Genomic DNA, 14,774 nt, shown 5'->3' on the forward strand with positions numbered 1-14,774 from the left:
TCAACTTTCTTTCTTCGAAAAACAGACTTAAGAATAAAATGACCTTAAGTCACATGAACACATTGCAGAGGTTGCAAAAAACACCAGACAAACACATACTGCACCAGTAAAAAACAAGCCGGGAAACAAGAAATCTTAAGTTTGCAATACCTTTGTTGACGGGCACACCCTGTAGGTAAATAATCGTTTGCCGATGATCTTCAGGAAATATTCTTTCAATTTAAGTTGCTGAAAGTAGAGAAAGGGAAAAAAAAACATGTTATACTTTTTAACATCAATTTTGCCTCATTTTTCATATCCGAACAAAAAATTCAGGCTACAACATATCTCCTTTTTTAAACAGACAAGCCTAAGTTCCATTTCATGTACACCGAAAAAAAACCGTAGAACACCACAACTTTATATGTATTTCTTTCAGATTATAATACAACATTTGTTACCTTGGGCGTTATATAGATGTAGACGTAGAACACCACAACTTTATATGTATTTCTTTCAGATTATGATACATTTGTTACCTTGGGCGTTATATAGATGTAGACCTTCTTTGGCTTGGACAGTTTTTCATGATTACACTCTATCAGTCGTGCTTCGTACCAAATATTGTGAGATTTGCTGATGTTCTTTTCAACACAATTATGGTCATCAGCTGCAAATAAGTTGAGTTGTTTCAATTTCTGTTGGGCAAAATGTTATCACATGCTAACTGCCTTGAACAGACTGGCAAGTCAAAGTGTTTTGGCCAAACTTTAGAATCCACATGTACGGCATTGATTTTGGTTATGTTTCTCTCTATGACAAGGATAAAATGCTAAAAATGAAACACTATCAAAAATGAATCAAATGTTCAAAGATATTTTTACTACTACATTCTACTATTTTAACCTTATTTTTGTTGTTTATTATTCGTATAAAATAAGTTATTTAGTAATGTCTACACTACTATAAGACAATGTTTTTTAGGTAATTGCAGTAGGTTTCACCGTAACTGCCATTCCAGTGACTACATTAAAGTCTTTTATTGATATATTGCAGACTGGAGCAACCTGCTGCCCCTTTTCCAGGACCTTGCTGCTTTTTTACTTTGATATATATGATCTAAATTTGATATTTATTTGAATGGGATTAACAAACTTTTAGTATTGAAAGTAGTTACACCACATGCACAATATGATTTGAAAATTGACTTTTGCAAATGCACCCATTAAGGCTCATTCAGTGTGCATAGAAACACTTTTCTGACCTAACGCCCTGCCCTTTTCTTGGCTGGTGCACTGTGAATGCTACTATCTTGATAAGGCAGACATTTTCAGGAATAATGAATAGAAAGTACCTTTGAATAATACGAGTTTCGCATGAAAACATATTCTCAACCATAAACATGATAATGTTCCAAAGGAAAGCACCATTGTAGATAATCTTATTTTTATGCAATTGTCTGACTGTTCTGGATTTAGAAGAGGAAACAGACTTAAAAGGGTCTATATAATGATATCAGTTTTTACACATGCGTATGCATGATTATGCAAATATTCTGTTGAAAAGTCTGCAGTGATTTCATTGAGAATTCTTAAAATTTGCATTTCTTGTGGCACAAATATTGAAACAAAAGTTCAATTTTCCTATTTCAATTTGTACTTGTAAATGTCAGTACTCTTTATTAGTGAAATAAAAACAATATCATGGCGAGTAAAGTCAATCGAAAACAAAAACAATGCAATAGGAAATAATTGCACGGCAGGCTATGACAATACCTCAATCTTTTTCTAAAAACATAAGACCTCGTAACAAAAATGATAAATTATATCAATCTTTGCTTCTAATCTTATTTAATATTTGCCAATGGATGGGAATTTTTTCTCCTTTGGGTTATAATTGTCTCATGTTTATTGCAACAGACAGACGCATCAACATCCTGTGTTACAGACCACACTATTTATCATTGATCCAGTCCAAAATAAGGCGACAAATGGCCGGTTCGCGTTGTGAGAATAAGTTAATATTACTTTCTTCACAGTTCAAAATCAGTGAAAAATATTTAAACTGAAATGGCAATAGTTTTAAGAATGAAATTAATATTTAGACACCTTTTCCCGATAAATTCCTGTGTTGCCAACTCCATATGAGGGCGGTGAACTGGAAAACAGTTATATATTTTCCGCCAAATAACTATTATCCAACTGAATTACTTACAGCTCAGAACAAGAATGTTGAAGTCCCCATTTTTAAGGCTGACATCCCCGTAGCTGACAGACGCTTGGTAGCACCCCACCCGTTCCATTTTGATCTGCATCAATAGCTGTTTTTGGCGGGAATTGTAAAAAATCTGGATCGGAGGGAAGTGCTTCTCTTTCGAGCCACACTGAAAACAAGAGATGTTTGTCAAACATTATGCCCCCTGAGCGCCAAGTTGCCAGAAATATTTGGACAATTGAATGAAATATGCATGGACTGAAATGACAGCTGATTTGTCATTGGATGCATATGAGGCAGGTCATCTACTGGTCATACCTAATCTTCATGTCAAGTTTGATGACCATAGGTCCGGGAATTGTTGAGTTATCACTCGGACAAGCTTTGGTCTTCCAACAGACCGACCGACATGTGCAAAGCAATTATATAACCCCTCTGCTTCGAAGGGGGGCATAATTAAACTAGATGTTCACTGAAAACTGATACTTCAACTCATGCATTTAGTGACATATAAATTTCTACTGTCTACTATATAAGAAAATAAAATATGGACAATCAGAAAACCTTTTTTCAGCTTACAGTCACACTGACCTTGACCTTTGACCCACTGACCTCAAAATCAATAGGGTTCATCTGCTGGTCATGACCAATAAGCCTACCTAGTATGAGGTCCCTGGGTCAAAGCGTTCTCAAGTTATTGATCGGAAACCGTTTTTCATGTTAAGGTCACACTGACCTTGACCTTTGACCTCAAAATCAATAGGGTTCATCTGCTGGTCATGACCAATACACCTACCAAGTATGAGGTTCCTGGGTCAAAGCGTTCTCAAGTTATTGATCGGAAACCGTTTTTCATGTAAAGGTCACACTGACCTTGACCTTTGACCCACTGACCTCAAAATCAATAGGGTTCATCTGCTGGTCATGACCAATAAGCCTACCTAGTATGAGGTCCCTGGGTCAAAGCGTTCTCAAGTTATTGATCGGAAACCGTTTTTCATGTTAAGGTCACACTGACCTTGACCTTTGACCCACTGACCTCAAAATCAATAGGGTTCATCTGCTGGTCATGACCAATACACCTACCAAGTATGAGGTTCCTGGGTCAAAGCGTTCTCAAGTTATTGATCGGAAACCGTTTTTCATGTAAAGGTCACACTGACCTTGACCTTTGACCCACTGACCTCAAAATCAATAGGGTTCATCTGCTGGTGATGACCAATACACATACCAAGTATGAGGTCCCTCGGTCAAAGCGTTCTCAAGTTATTGATCGGAAACCATTTGGTATTCCGACCGACCGACCGACCGACAGACAGACAGACCGACCGACCGACCGACCGACATGTGCAAAACAATATACCCCACTTTTTTCAAAAGGGGGCATAATAAATAAAAGGCGAGTTATAATAAGCTTATAGCTAAATGTACAGTATTTGGAGTTTCCTACTAGTAATGTTTTCACAGGCCATTTCTGTATGATACTTTAAGTTATTGTCAATAAGAGCTTACGATTGAAGATGTTTTTAAACTGGATTCCTTTTATAAAGAAGAGCACAGCAAATAGATAGACAGTATTGCAAACAGACAGCCAACACCGCAAAGAAATAGACAGTACCGTGAAGAGATAGCCATCGATAATATGTTGATATTTTTCAGTCAAACAAGGGGAATAAGTCAATTAGAAAAAAGTGAGGGTTAGGTGCCTTGCTTTATACATTTGTGTGTATTGTCGTTAGAAGCATGCCTACTAAATTTCATTTGAATTTCTCCCATAAGTAGATGCAAATATTGGCCTTGTTCGAAATCCTTTTCTTCCCCTCAGTTAAGAAAATCCAAATATTTGGCCATGCTGGAAATCTTTATCTTGCCCATGGGCAAAGATAAAAAAGTACCCGAATGGAACTTTTTTTATTATTGTTGCAATTACCTGCCTTGTTGGACACCATCTTCTGTAGCAACATGGAAACCTTGTCTTATTGCAATATTTAAAATCCAAATAAGAGAAATTCGTTTCTCGCTTCAAGTGGCAATCAAAGGCGTATTCATGCTGCATTCAAGAAAGAATGCTGTACCCTCTTCAGAACTATTTACAAAACGATTTGAATAATTTTCAAAATTTGCATCACTGCGAGCATATTTATGCCAACCGAAAATTATCACATATTTATACACGAAATATTTTCACTACTCAAAAGATTTCCAGCAAAAAATACATTGGAACTTTATTTTGTTTAATTGAGGTGGGAGAAAAAGTGTCTACCATGGCTGCTCGTGTAAGATAGATTCCTCCCAACCTTAGTGCAGGGTGTTCTACAGAAACTTGGTAATCCTTGTTTCTGAAAAACGTCCTACGCTCGGGTTAGGCTGAATATATCTAACACTAGCGGTCATTGAAGATAATTAAAATTCTACACCAGCGGCCATGGAAGATACTTATAATCTTGAACAGTTTTTGAGTACTGACCAAGGTAAAAAAATAGCATGTCAAAGCTTCTAATGCCTATGTGATTTCATCACATTTCATAGCTTGACTTTTTCTGGAGCAAAAAAGTGTCAGTACTAGTGTTGGGAATCGGTTCCAATTTTACAATCGATAATCGGTTCCACTCAAGTAACCGATTATCAATAGTAAATCGTTTTTGTTTTTTTTAAATACTAAATAAAAATAAAGTGAAGTTTTATTCATGCACATTATTAAACTCTTAATCATTATATGCATACACGTTATGTCTATGATTGAAGTAATTAAGTGTTATATAAAAAATATTTCATTTTTACTTGCTCATTGTGGCTTTCATCTGCCATTTTGTTAAAGATAACATCTGAACACTTGCTTATATTTTTTTCATTTTTTTTTTCGAAAAAAATATTTCATTTTTACTTGCTCATTGTGGCTTTCATCTGCCATTTTGTTAAAGATAACATCTGAACACTTGCTTATATTTTTTTCATTTTTTTTTTCGATGACCGATTATAACCAAATACAATCGATTGTCGCCGATTTCAGGCCCAACCAATCGATTTTCGATTATAATCGATCATCGGAACATCACTAGTCAGTACCAATATCTTGCACATTTTATAATTGATAACTCTTTACAATTGCAACTTTTATACCTCTGTGACCCTGATTTTGAAGTAGTTGTTCTGGCCAGGTTTGTATGACGCAATGTTCCCGAACGAGTCCCGCGCCTCGATAGTAAGTGGGTACGAGGACTCGGGCGTACATACGACTGTCGATGTGTAGTTCATGAATCCTGTCTTCGAAGCATCAATTGGACCTAAAATCACCAAGCAAAATTGATATTTTAGGAATATATTATATTGTGCGACGCTGTGACGAGATATCATGCCACATTCTACGTAACATAAATTCTCATTGTTATTGTTATAACAGCTACTTAACCAGTCCTTTGCAGAAAATGATTCTGCTTGAAGCTAATCTTTAGCATCAAAATAAACCTGGAAACCATGGAGCGGAATGCCAACTCTCATCTGTGTGTATTTCAAGAAAATAAGGGTCTTAACTTGAGTTGTGAGCCTTGCTATACAGTCTCTGGCAACATGTGTACACAGTTTCATTGGAGTATCTTAAATTGTTTTTGGACCTATTGGCCAAAGTTAAAGGTTTGTACAAGACAAGCAGCAAGGCTAAGACAATTCTTTTTTGACTGCCTTGAAAGGAAGCTTCATTTTAATTCTTCATCATTCATAAGAAACTAAATGCTATCATACAAATGACAAGGTTTTCTGCTTCAGGCAAAAGCCGCAACAATCTGGCCAGAGTGTTTTACTGGCAAGCAATGGCAATCATACGCATCTGTCTGGAAGCAAACCCTTTGATAGACTCCTTATTATGTTACATCATTGCAGAGATTTATGGCCAATATCGTTCACAGGCAAGTAACAACATTCTTTCATTAATTTGGAAGGTAAATTATGTCTACCATGTCTTTTACTGAATAAAGCCTGATCGATACAAGTCATTTCAAGGTTCACTGCTTGAATATTACTGTCTCTCGTCCATTTGTAATTTGCTCTTATTTTGCTCAATTGAAGGGACTTGTTCATGTTTTATAGAGTGAGACATTGGTTTTCGTAATTTGTCTGAAATGCAAACAAAAATTATTGTAACAATGAAAAAACCTGTTTAAAAGTTTGATTAGCTCTAATGTTTATATTTATCGAAAAAAATCACAGATTTTCTATGTTGTCAAAAAGCGTAAATAAGTAAAGCTTTCAAATATTGAATCATTTTAGGCTTGAAATAACTATATTCTGTTCAAATGAGTACCTGCTACGTGTTGTTTGGTCTTTGTTCATTAAAGTTAGTTAAATCACTTGATTTCAGCAACTTAAAATAACTGTTCAACTTAAAATAATGTTGACAACGTAAAATCTCTGAACGTGTCCCTTTAAGAAAGTTGTGAGGAACAAACTTACTGACCATTAAGTACATTTAACTAATCATAAACGGGTGAAAGTGGTCTAGTGGTATAGGTGTCCGCCTCTCACCCAAGAGGTTGTGGGTTCGATCCCCACCAGGGGTACTTTCTCATAGCCTCTCAAAAAGGACACAGTACTGGTTACTGCCCAGGAAACGGACTCGAGAGTGATTCTATAAGCTATCAGCTTTCGTCACAATCGAGCTAAAATACATTAGTATAAACCAACTAATCAATATTTATAAGAATCTTACTGCACAATCAAAACAATACAGATATTACATATATTAACATGGCATGAATATTATTTTCCCTTCAATTAATTAAAGACAATTTAAATTTCAGGATAAATACCTGTTTGATTAATGACTGTGTACTGCAGGCTAATTTCATATTTCCATGTCCATGTTTATAATGCACAGAAGTAATTGAACCCACATTTCACTAACAAATGATTAAAATGAATAACTTTGGGAAATGATAACTTATACATTTTAATTAAAAAGATTAAAAAGCATAAAAAGCATGTACCTGCTTCAAACTTCTTTGAAAACGGGCTGCCCTTGATATGTCTGCTAGAGAACATAACAGAGATGGTATATTCCCCAGATTTGTGAACGGCGAAGGACACTTTAGCTAGGTTTGCTTCCTCTGCGTTCTCTCCTCCCAAGGTCATCGTCTTGGTAACCTCTGACCCGGCATGACTTATCTCCACGGTTATGTTGTCTCGTGTAGATATTGGGTACAGTTTGGAGTTCTTGTGTAAAAACTGGAAGAAAAAACAAAGATTTGTTATGAGAAATATTCTTTCACAGTGAAAATAGTAGAGAAAATGTATAACAATTTGTGGAAGACGACTACGTTATAACAATTACACTTTTTTTTCAAACATAGACAAACTTAAATTAATTGAAAGATGAGATTATGTAAAACAACGTAACAATTTCAAATAGTGTTTTTTACTTTATTGATAGATCATAATAATTTATGAGGCATTTAGAAGCAAGCAATTTTTACTTGATATTTCGAAATTAATTCCAAGAAAACTCCAAAAATTACTTTTCTTTATAATCAATCTTTTTAAATAAAAAAATATTCACAAGCCAGCAAACACTATGATATCTTTCTTAAATCAAACAAAGTCATAATTAATCACTATCATCCAATCTTTCATTTGAATTTCTAACTGAATTTAATCCTGACAGAACAAATTCCAAATTTTAACCGATCCGATTCTCAAAACCAGAATAGCACCGCTGCAGTTCTATTGATCAGAAAACCGAAGCTTCCGAAACTCTAGCATCATGTTTGGGAAACAAATGTCCCAACTGGTAATGCATGTCATTATATTAATAACCAAAATGCGAACAAAAGACATGAAATGTTCATTATCGCTCCCAACGGGATGGTTTATCATATCTAAGCGGGAAAAAACATGGAATGTTCAAATCGAGTGACAGATGTTAATTCATCCTTGTTAACTTTCATAATATGAAATGAAATGTTAAATAATTATAGTCTTAAACAGATATTTTTAACAAAATGTGTTATTTTCTGATCAAACAAATGCAATATTTTAAGCATTCTATCTATAAAAGATTTATGTAAGAAAACAGAGATTGCAACACTTTGGTTGGTAAGTCTGGCACGAGTTTCCGATGTTTAGATCTGCACGCAATGTTTTGGCAAGAAATTTCTTTCTGGTATTTAATCCTTCTCATTCAATCTCAGTGAAATACGTTACCAGATAAAGTCATGTTTATATATGTGTTTTTGTGACATGTCTGCACGCAACATTTTGAAGAACATTTATCTCGATGATATCTAATACAATATAAGATGTTCATTTCATACCATTAATTTTGTATAGATTCATAAGTATGTGGTAGCATAAACCAAATAGCAAAATAAATAAATAAATATTTCTTTCATCGTAATCATCCTAAATAAGATGTATCCTAAACAATATAAACAATATGGCTGTTTTATATCCACATCCACTTATATATGTTGTGCTAAATGGTCTGGAATGATATTCCATTCTTTTTTTTACATGAGTCAGTTTCTATAATAATATAGAATTTAAGAATCCAAGATATCCCATTCAAAGATGATTCAAGCGAATTAAAACATTACTGAAACAAGCACATGATTAAGAAAAAATAAGATAATGTCAGGTCTTCCAGCAGCCACTAACAAAAAAGTAGGAAAAAAGTAGGAGGTTTTCTGACAGAAAAGAAGGAAATAGTAAGAATATTTTTTACAAAAAAGTAGGAAAAGTAGGAATATTTTTGGTTAAATATGTAATTATTAAAAGCTATTAACTTACCTAGAGGATATGTTTTTAATGCAAAATCATACCATTCTATATGCCACATTGAATATTTTAGTGAATGATGCTTAGTCGGTTTCTGTTGGTGAACTGTGTGGGTGAAAAGATGATGCACGTCAAAGTGGAACATGTTGCCACACCTTTCAACAACAGAAACCAGCCAGTTTGACATCTTTTGTTCATTTTCTGCAAATAAAACTAGCACAAAGATCAAACTTTAATATTTTTGGGGACTTTATTTTTAAAAAAGTAGGAATAGTAGGATATTTTTAGAAAAAAGTAGGAAGCTGTTAAAAAAAGTAGGAAAAAGTAGGAACACTGGAAGGCCTGTAATGTCAATGATCCGTCACCATTGCCAACAAGTTACTCGGGGGTAGTATTAATCATACAGTTATGCCAAAGTATATTTACATCAAGAAAATATCAATACATACACCAAACATGGAAATGCACATTTTGGGGGAAATTACAGCCCTGCAACATGAATCCAGACAATATTTATGCAGAAAATTTGGGTTTTGTATGCAAATTGTTTCCTGCTGTTTAAAAAAGTTGCATAATATTACATTATCCTGGGATTGTCTCTCATTATGATTGCAAATTACACTCAGCTCGAAAAATTTGAACAACTATTCAATTTTCACTTAATATAACATTCAAAACATCTTGAACTGTTTTTTAAGTGCTATGCTCAGCGGAAAACTTATAATTCCATTTAATAACTGAAGTTTGGAGTATTTTTTTCTTTCAGTAAAAAAAAGATGGGCATGAGCAAAATCATTTTGACCATTTGGATGTATGACTCAATGACTCTGACCATTTGGTTGTATGACTCAATGACTCTGACCATTTGGTTGTATGACTCAATGACTCTGACTATTTGGTTGTATTACTCAATGACTCTGACCATTTGGTTGTATGACTCAATGACTCTGACCATTTGGTTGTATGACTCAATGACTCTGACCATTTGGTTGTATGACTCAATGACTCTGACCATTTGGTTGTATGACTCAATGACTCTGACCATTTGGTTGTATGACTCAATGACTCTGGCCATTTGGTTGTATGACTCAATGACTCTGGCCATTTGGTTGTATGACTCAATGACTCTGGCCATTTGGTTGTATGACTCAATGACTCTGGTCATTTGGTTGTATGACTCAATGACTCTGGCCATTTGGTTGTATGACTCAATGACTCTGGCCATTTGGTTGTATGACTCAATGACTCTGGCCATTTGGTTGTATGACTCAATGACTCTGGCCATTTGGTTGTATGACTCAATGACTCTGGCCATTTGGTTGTATGACTCAATGACTCTGACCATTTGGTTGTATGACTCAATGACTCTGGTCATTTGGTTGTATGACTCAATGACTCTGGCCATTTGGTTGTATGACTCAATGACTCTGACCATTTGGTTGTATGACTCAATGACTCTAACATGGTTGTATGACTCAATGACTCTGGCCATTTGGTTGTATGACTCAATGACTCTGGCCATTTGGTTGTATGACTCAATGACTCTGACCATTTGGCTGTATGACTCAATGACTCTGGCCATTTGGTTGTATGACTCAATGACTCTGGCCATTTGGCTGTATGACTCAATGACTCTGGCCATTTGGTTGTATGACTCAATGACTGGCCATTTGGCTGTATGACTCAATGACTCTGACCATTTGGCTGTATGACTCAATGACTCTGGCCATTTGGTTGTATGACTCAATGACTCTGACCATTTGGTTGTATGACTCAATGACTCTGACCATTTGGTTGTATGACTCAATGACTCTGACACTTTGGTTGTATGACTCAATGACTCTGGCCATTTGGTTGTATGACTCAATGACTCTAACATGGTTGTATGACTCAATGACTCTGACCATTTGGCTGTATAACTCAATGACTCTGGCCATTTGGTTGTATGACTCAATGACTCTAACATGGTTGTATGACTCAATGACTCTGACCATTTGGTTGTATGACTCAATGACTCTGGTCATTTGGTTGTATGACTCAATGACTCTGACCATTTGGTTGTAAGACTCAATGACTCTAACATGGTTGTATGACTCAATGACTCTGACCATTTGGCTGTATGACTCAATGACCCTGGCCATTTGGTTGTATGACTCAATGACTCTGACCATTTGGTTGTATGACTCAATGACTCTGACCATTTGGTTGTATGACTCAATGACTCTGGCCATTTGGTTGTATGACTCAATGACTCTGACCATTTGGTTGTATGACTCAATGACTCTGACCATTTGGTTGTATGACTCAATGACTCTGACCATTTGGTTGTATGACTCAATGACTCTGACCATTTGGTTGTATGACTCAATGACTCTGACCATTTGGTTGTATGACTCAATGACTCTAACATGGTTGTATGACTCAATGACTCAGGCCATTTGGTTGTATGGCTCAAAGACTCTGACCATTTCGTTGTATGACTCAATGACTCTGACCATTTGGTTGTATGACTCAATGACTCTGACCATTTGGTTGTATGACTCAATGACTCTGACCATTTGGTTGTATGACTCAATGACTCTGGCCATTTGGTTGTATGACTCAATGACTCTGACCATTTGGTTGTATGACTCAATGACTCTGACCATTTGGTTGTATGACTCAATGACTCTGACCATTTGGTTGTATGACTCAATGACTCTGACCATTTGGTTGTATGACTCAATGACTCTGACCATTTGGTTGTATGACTCAATGACTCTAACATGGTTGTATGACTCAATGACTCTGGCCATTTGGTTGTATGACTCAAAGACTCTGACCATTTGGTTGTATGACTCAATGACTCTGACCATTTGGTTGTATGACTCAATGACTCTGGCCATTTGGTTGTATGACTCAATGACTCTGACCATTTGGTTGTATGACTCAATGACTCTGACCATTTGGTTGTATGACTCAATGACTCTGACCATTTGGTTGTATGACTCAATGACTCTGACCATTTGGTTGTATGACTCAATGACTCTGGCCATTTGGTTGTATGACTCATGGACTGTAAACATATCCTTTTCTACAAGTTGCTGTTATGAACCAAGGGTTGTAAATATAACCCTACATGGTTCAATGGCTGTGGCAAAGTGCTTGTCTGGCACAAGAAATATGTGAAATAAGTCTTACACAAGTCAATGGCTGTGACCATTTGCTTGTATGGATCATACCTCTGAATAAAGCCCTACACAGTTCAATGTGACCATTTGCTTATATGGCTGAACGACTGTGAACATAGCCTTACACAGTTCAATGACTGTGACCATTTGCTTATATGGCTGAATGACTGTGAACATAGCCTTACAGGGTTCAATGACTGTGACCATTTGCTTCTATGGCTGAATGACTGAGAACATAGTCTTGCATGGTTCAATGACCGTCTGACCCTTTGCTCGCATGAATAAAATGTCTGTGACCATTTGTTTGTTATAAAGGCTCATGGGCTGTGAACATAGCCTTACAAGATTCCATAACTGTGACCATGGGCTTGTATGACACAAGGGCTGTAAACATAGCCTTGCACAGTTCTATGACTGTGACCATGGGATTGTATGACACAAGGGCTGTAAACATAGCCTTGCACAGTTCTATGACTGTGACCATGGGATTGTATGACACAAGGGCTGTAAACATAGCCTTGCACAGTTCTATGACTGTGACCATGGGATTGTATGACACAAGGGCTGTAAACATAGCCTTGCAAAGTTCTATGACTGTGACCATGGGATTGTATGACACAAGGGCTGTAAACATAGCCTTGCAAAGTTCTATGACTGTGACCATGGGCTTGTATGACACAAGGGCTGTAAACATAGCCTTGCACAGTTCTATGACTGTGACCATGGGATTGTATGACACAAGGGCTGTAAACATAGCCTTGCACAGTTCTATGACTGTGACCACGGGCTTGTATGACACAAGGGCTGTAAACATAGCCTTGCACAGTTCTATGACTGTGACCATATGCAGTGTTGGTACTTCTGAGTATGTATGTGAATTGAAACCCAAGTTTCATCATATCGTCCAATGACTGTCGGAGATACAAATCAGACAGATTAACACAAAAGGAGTTATCCAACCATTCATATAACCAATAAAGGATTATATTTTGTCAATATACATGTATAAAAGCACATGGTTGTCAAATGGATACCTTTGAGTCTCTGACCACCTCTGACATAGTTTAACAACCTCCGACATGACTCTTTTTAGTAAAGTACCCGTCATAGTTGCCACATTGACCAGTTTGTTTATTTTTACCTTTACTATTAAAAATCGCTTTAAGAGGTAAAGTTATTGTTTCTGTGTTTAACAGGGCATCTCACATTACATACCCAACACTTACATAAATGTAATCTGAATTATAAATGAGGTGAAGGCCATATTCTAATGTTATTATAACTTGTGGCCCAACAAAATTATATAAAACTATTGTTCGTGATAATGACTTAAATCATGTGCATATATTATTAATATATACAATAAAATACGTTTTAAATAAATAGAAATGAAATGAAAACCTACCCTGATGTTAAAGGTCATTGTTTTACCAACGATTTGTGGTTCGTCCCAATCCCAAGTGACCTTTGTGTTTTGGGCGACATCATACTGACCACTAAAGTAGAATAGCGATTTCTTGGAGAGATTTGAGAGGCTTTGTAGAGAAATACTCAGCGGTTGAACGCGGTTCATAATTGTGGTCGGCAGGTTTATGAACATTATCACCAAGGTAACACATGTGACCAGCACTGCAGTAAATCCTGGAAATACATGAGAAACATTTTAAGTTGATATGGAAATAAAGTCAAGTGTTTACTCTTATTTATCTGGGAATGGAATCACTGGACAGATCTTGAAAGATCAAATGTAGACAACAGCCAAAGATCCATTACTTTAAGCGATAAGTTTGTTTCATTTAGCGGTTTGCATATGCTTGCTGGCTTTGTAAAGAGATATTTACAACCACACTAGTAATTATTATATTGTTGTTCTCTTTTCTTAAAACTTTCATCAGCAGTAAAATAAACAATAGCTATTACATAAAGGATGAAAGACAAATAACACGAGGTTCACAATCGGAAACTAAGTGCCATCTGTTTTCACATTAAATTATAGAACATCATTCACATTCCACCATTCTAAATAACTAAATGAATCATCCATGAGAACCAGATTGTATAAATGATTGTGTAAAATGTTTCCTGTTCATATTTCAATCTCTTTCAATCGATAGCTAAATTAAAAGATTCCATAAAATGATTGCACCAATCATTTAACCAAACAGGGAAGTAAAGACAGACACAAATACAATATAATACTTTAGCTTTAAAGTCTTACATAATGCTACTGACAAGAAAAGATGGGTAATTATATACTGAAAACAATTCCGACAATTATCTCATATTACTTCTACTGACAATCATTAGGAATTGTGGAAGAGTCATTAATTGGAATTCCTGGAGGAACTCGGGCTATAGCGATACATAGTAACAAATGGCCTGTTAATTCCAATTACAATCATTAGAAATTGTGCAAGACTCATTAACTGAAACTCTTGGAGAAACTTCCATTACTTCTTATGACAATCATAAAGGAGTTGTGGAAAATCAGGAATTGGAACTCATCAAGAATCATATTGTGACAAATCTCCCATTATATCAAATGACAATTATTAGGAATAGAAGAATTTTTTTTAATTGGATCTCCTTGATGAACTCAGGCTATAGGGAAACATAGTGACAAATCTCCAATCATTTCTAATTACT

General features: G+C 35.8%; 1 protein-coding gene across 2 annotated transcripts in view; it reads right to left on the reverse strand.

Annotated features, from left to right (window-relative positions):
- LOC128209082 (apoptosis-resistant E3 ubiquitin protein ligase 1-like) overlaps positions 1-14,774 on the reverse strand; it is a 43,756-nt gene that overhangs the window by 11,125 nt on the left and 17,857 nt on the right. For both annotated transcript variants that reach the window (XM_052912926.1, XM_052912925.1), the window contains exons 4-9: positions 13,534-13,769; positions 7,173-7,410; positions 5,314-5,477; positions 2,194-2,362; positions 519-649; positions 151-228 (exon numbers count right to left, since the gene is read on the reverse strand). In XM_052912926.1, the coding sequence (XP_052768886.1) occupies positions 151-228; positions 519-649; positions 2,194-2,362; positions 5,314-5,477; positions 7,173-7,410; positions 13,534-13,769 (1,016 nt within the window). The remainder of the gene's footprint in view (positions 1-150; positions 229-518; positions 650-2,193; positions 2,363-5,313; positions 5,478-7,172; positions 7,411-13,533; positions 13,770-14,774) is intronic.

The sequence above is a fragment of the Mya arenaria genome, chromosome 11, assembly GCF_026914265.1.
Source record: "Mya arenaria isolate MELC-2E11 chromosome 11, ASM2691426v1".
Lineage (NCBI taxonomy): Eukaryota > Metazoa > Mollusca > Bivalvia > Myida > Myidae > Mya > Mya arenaria.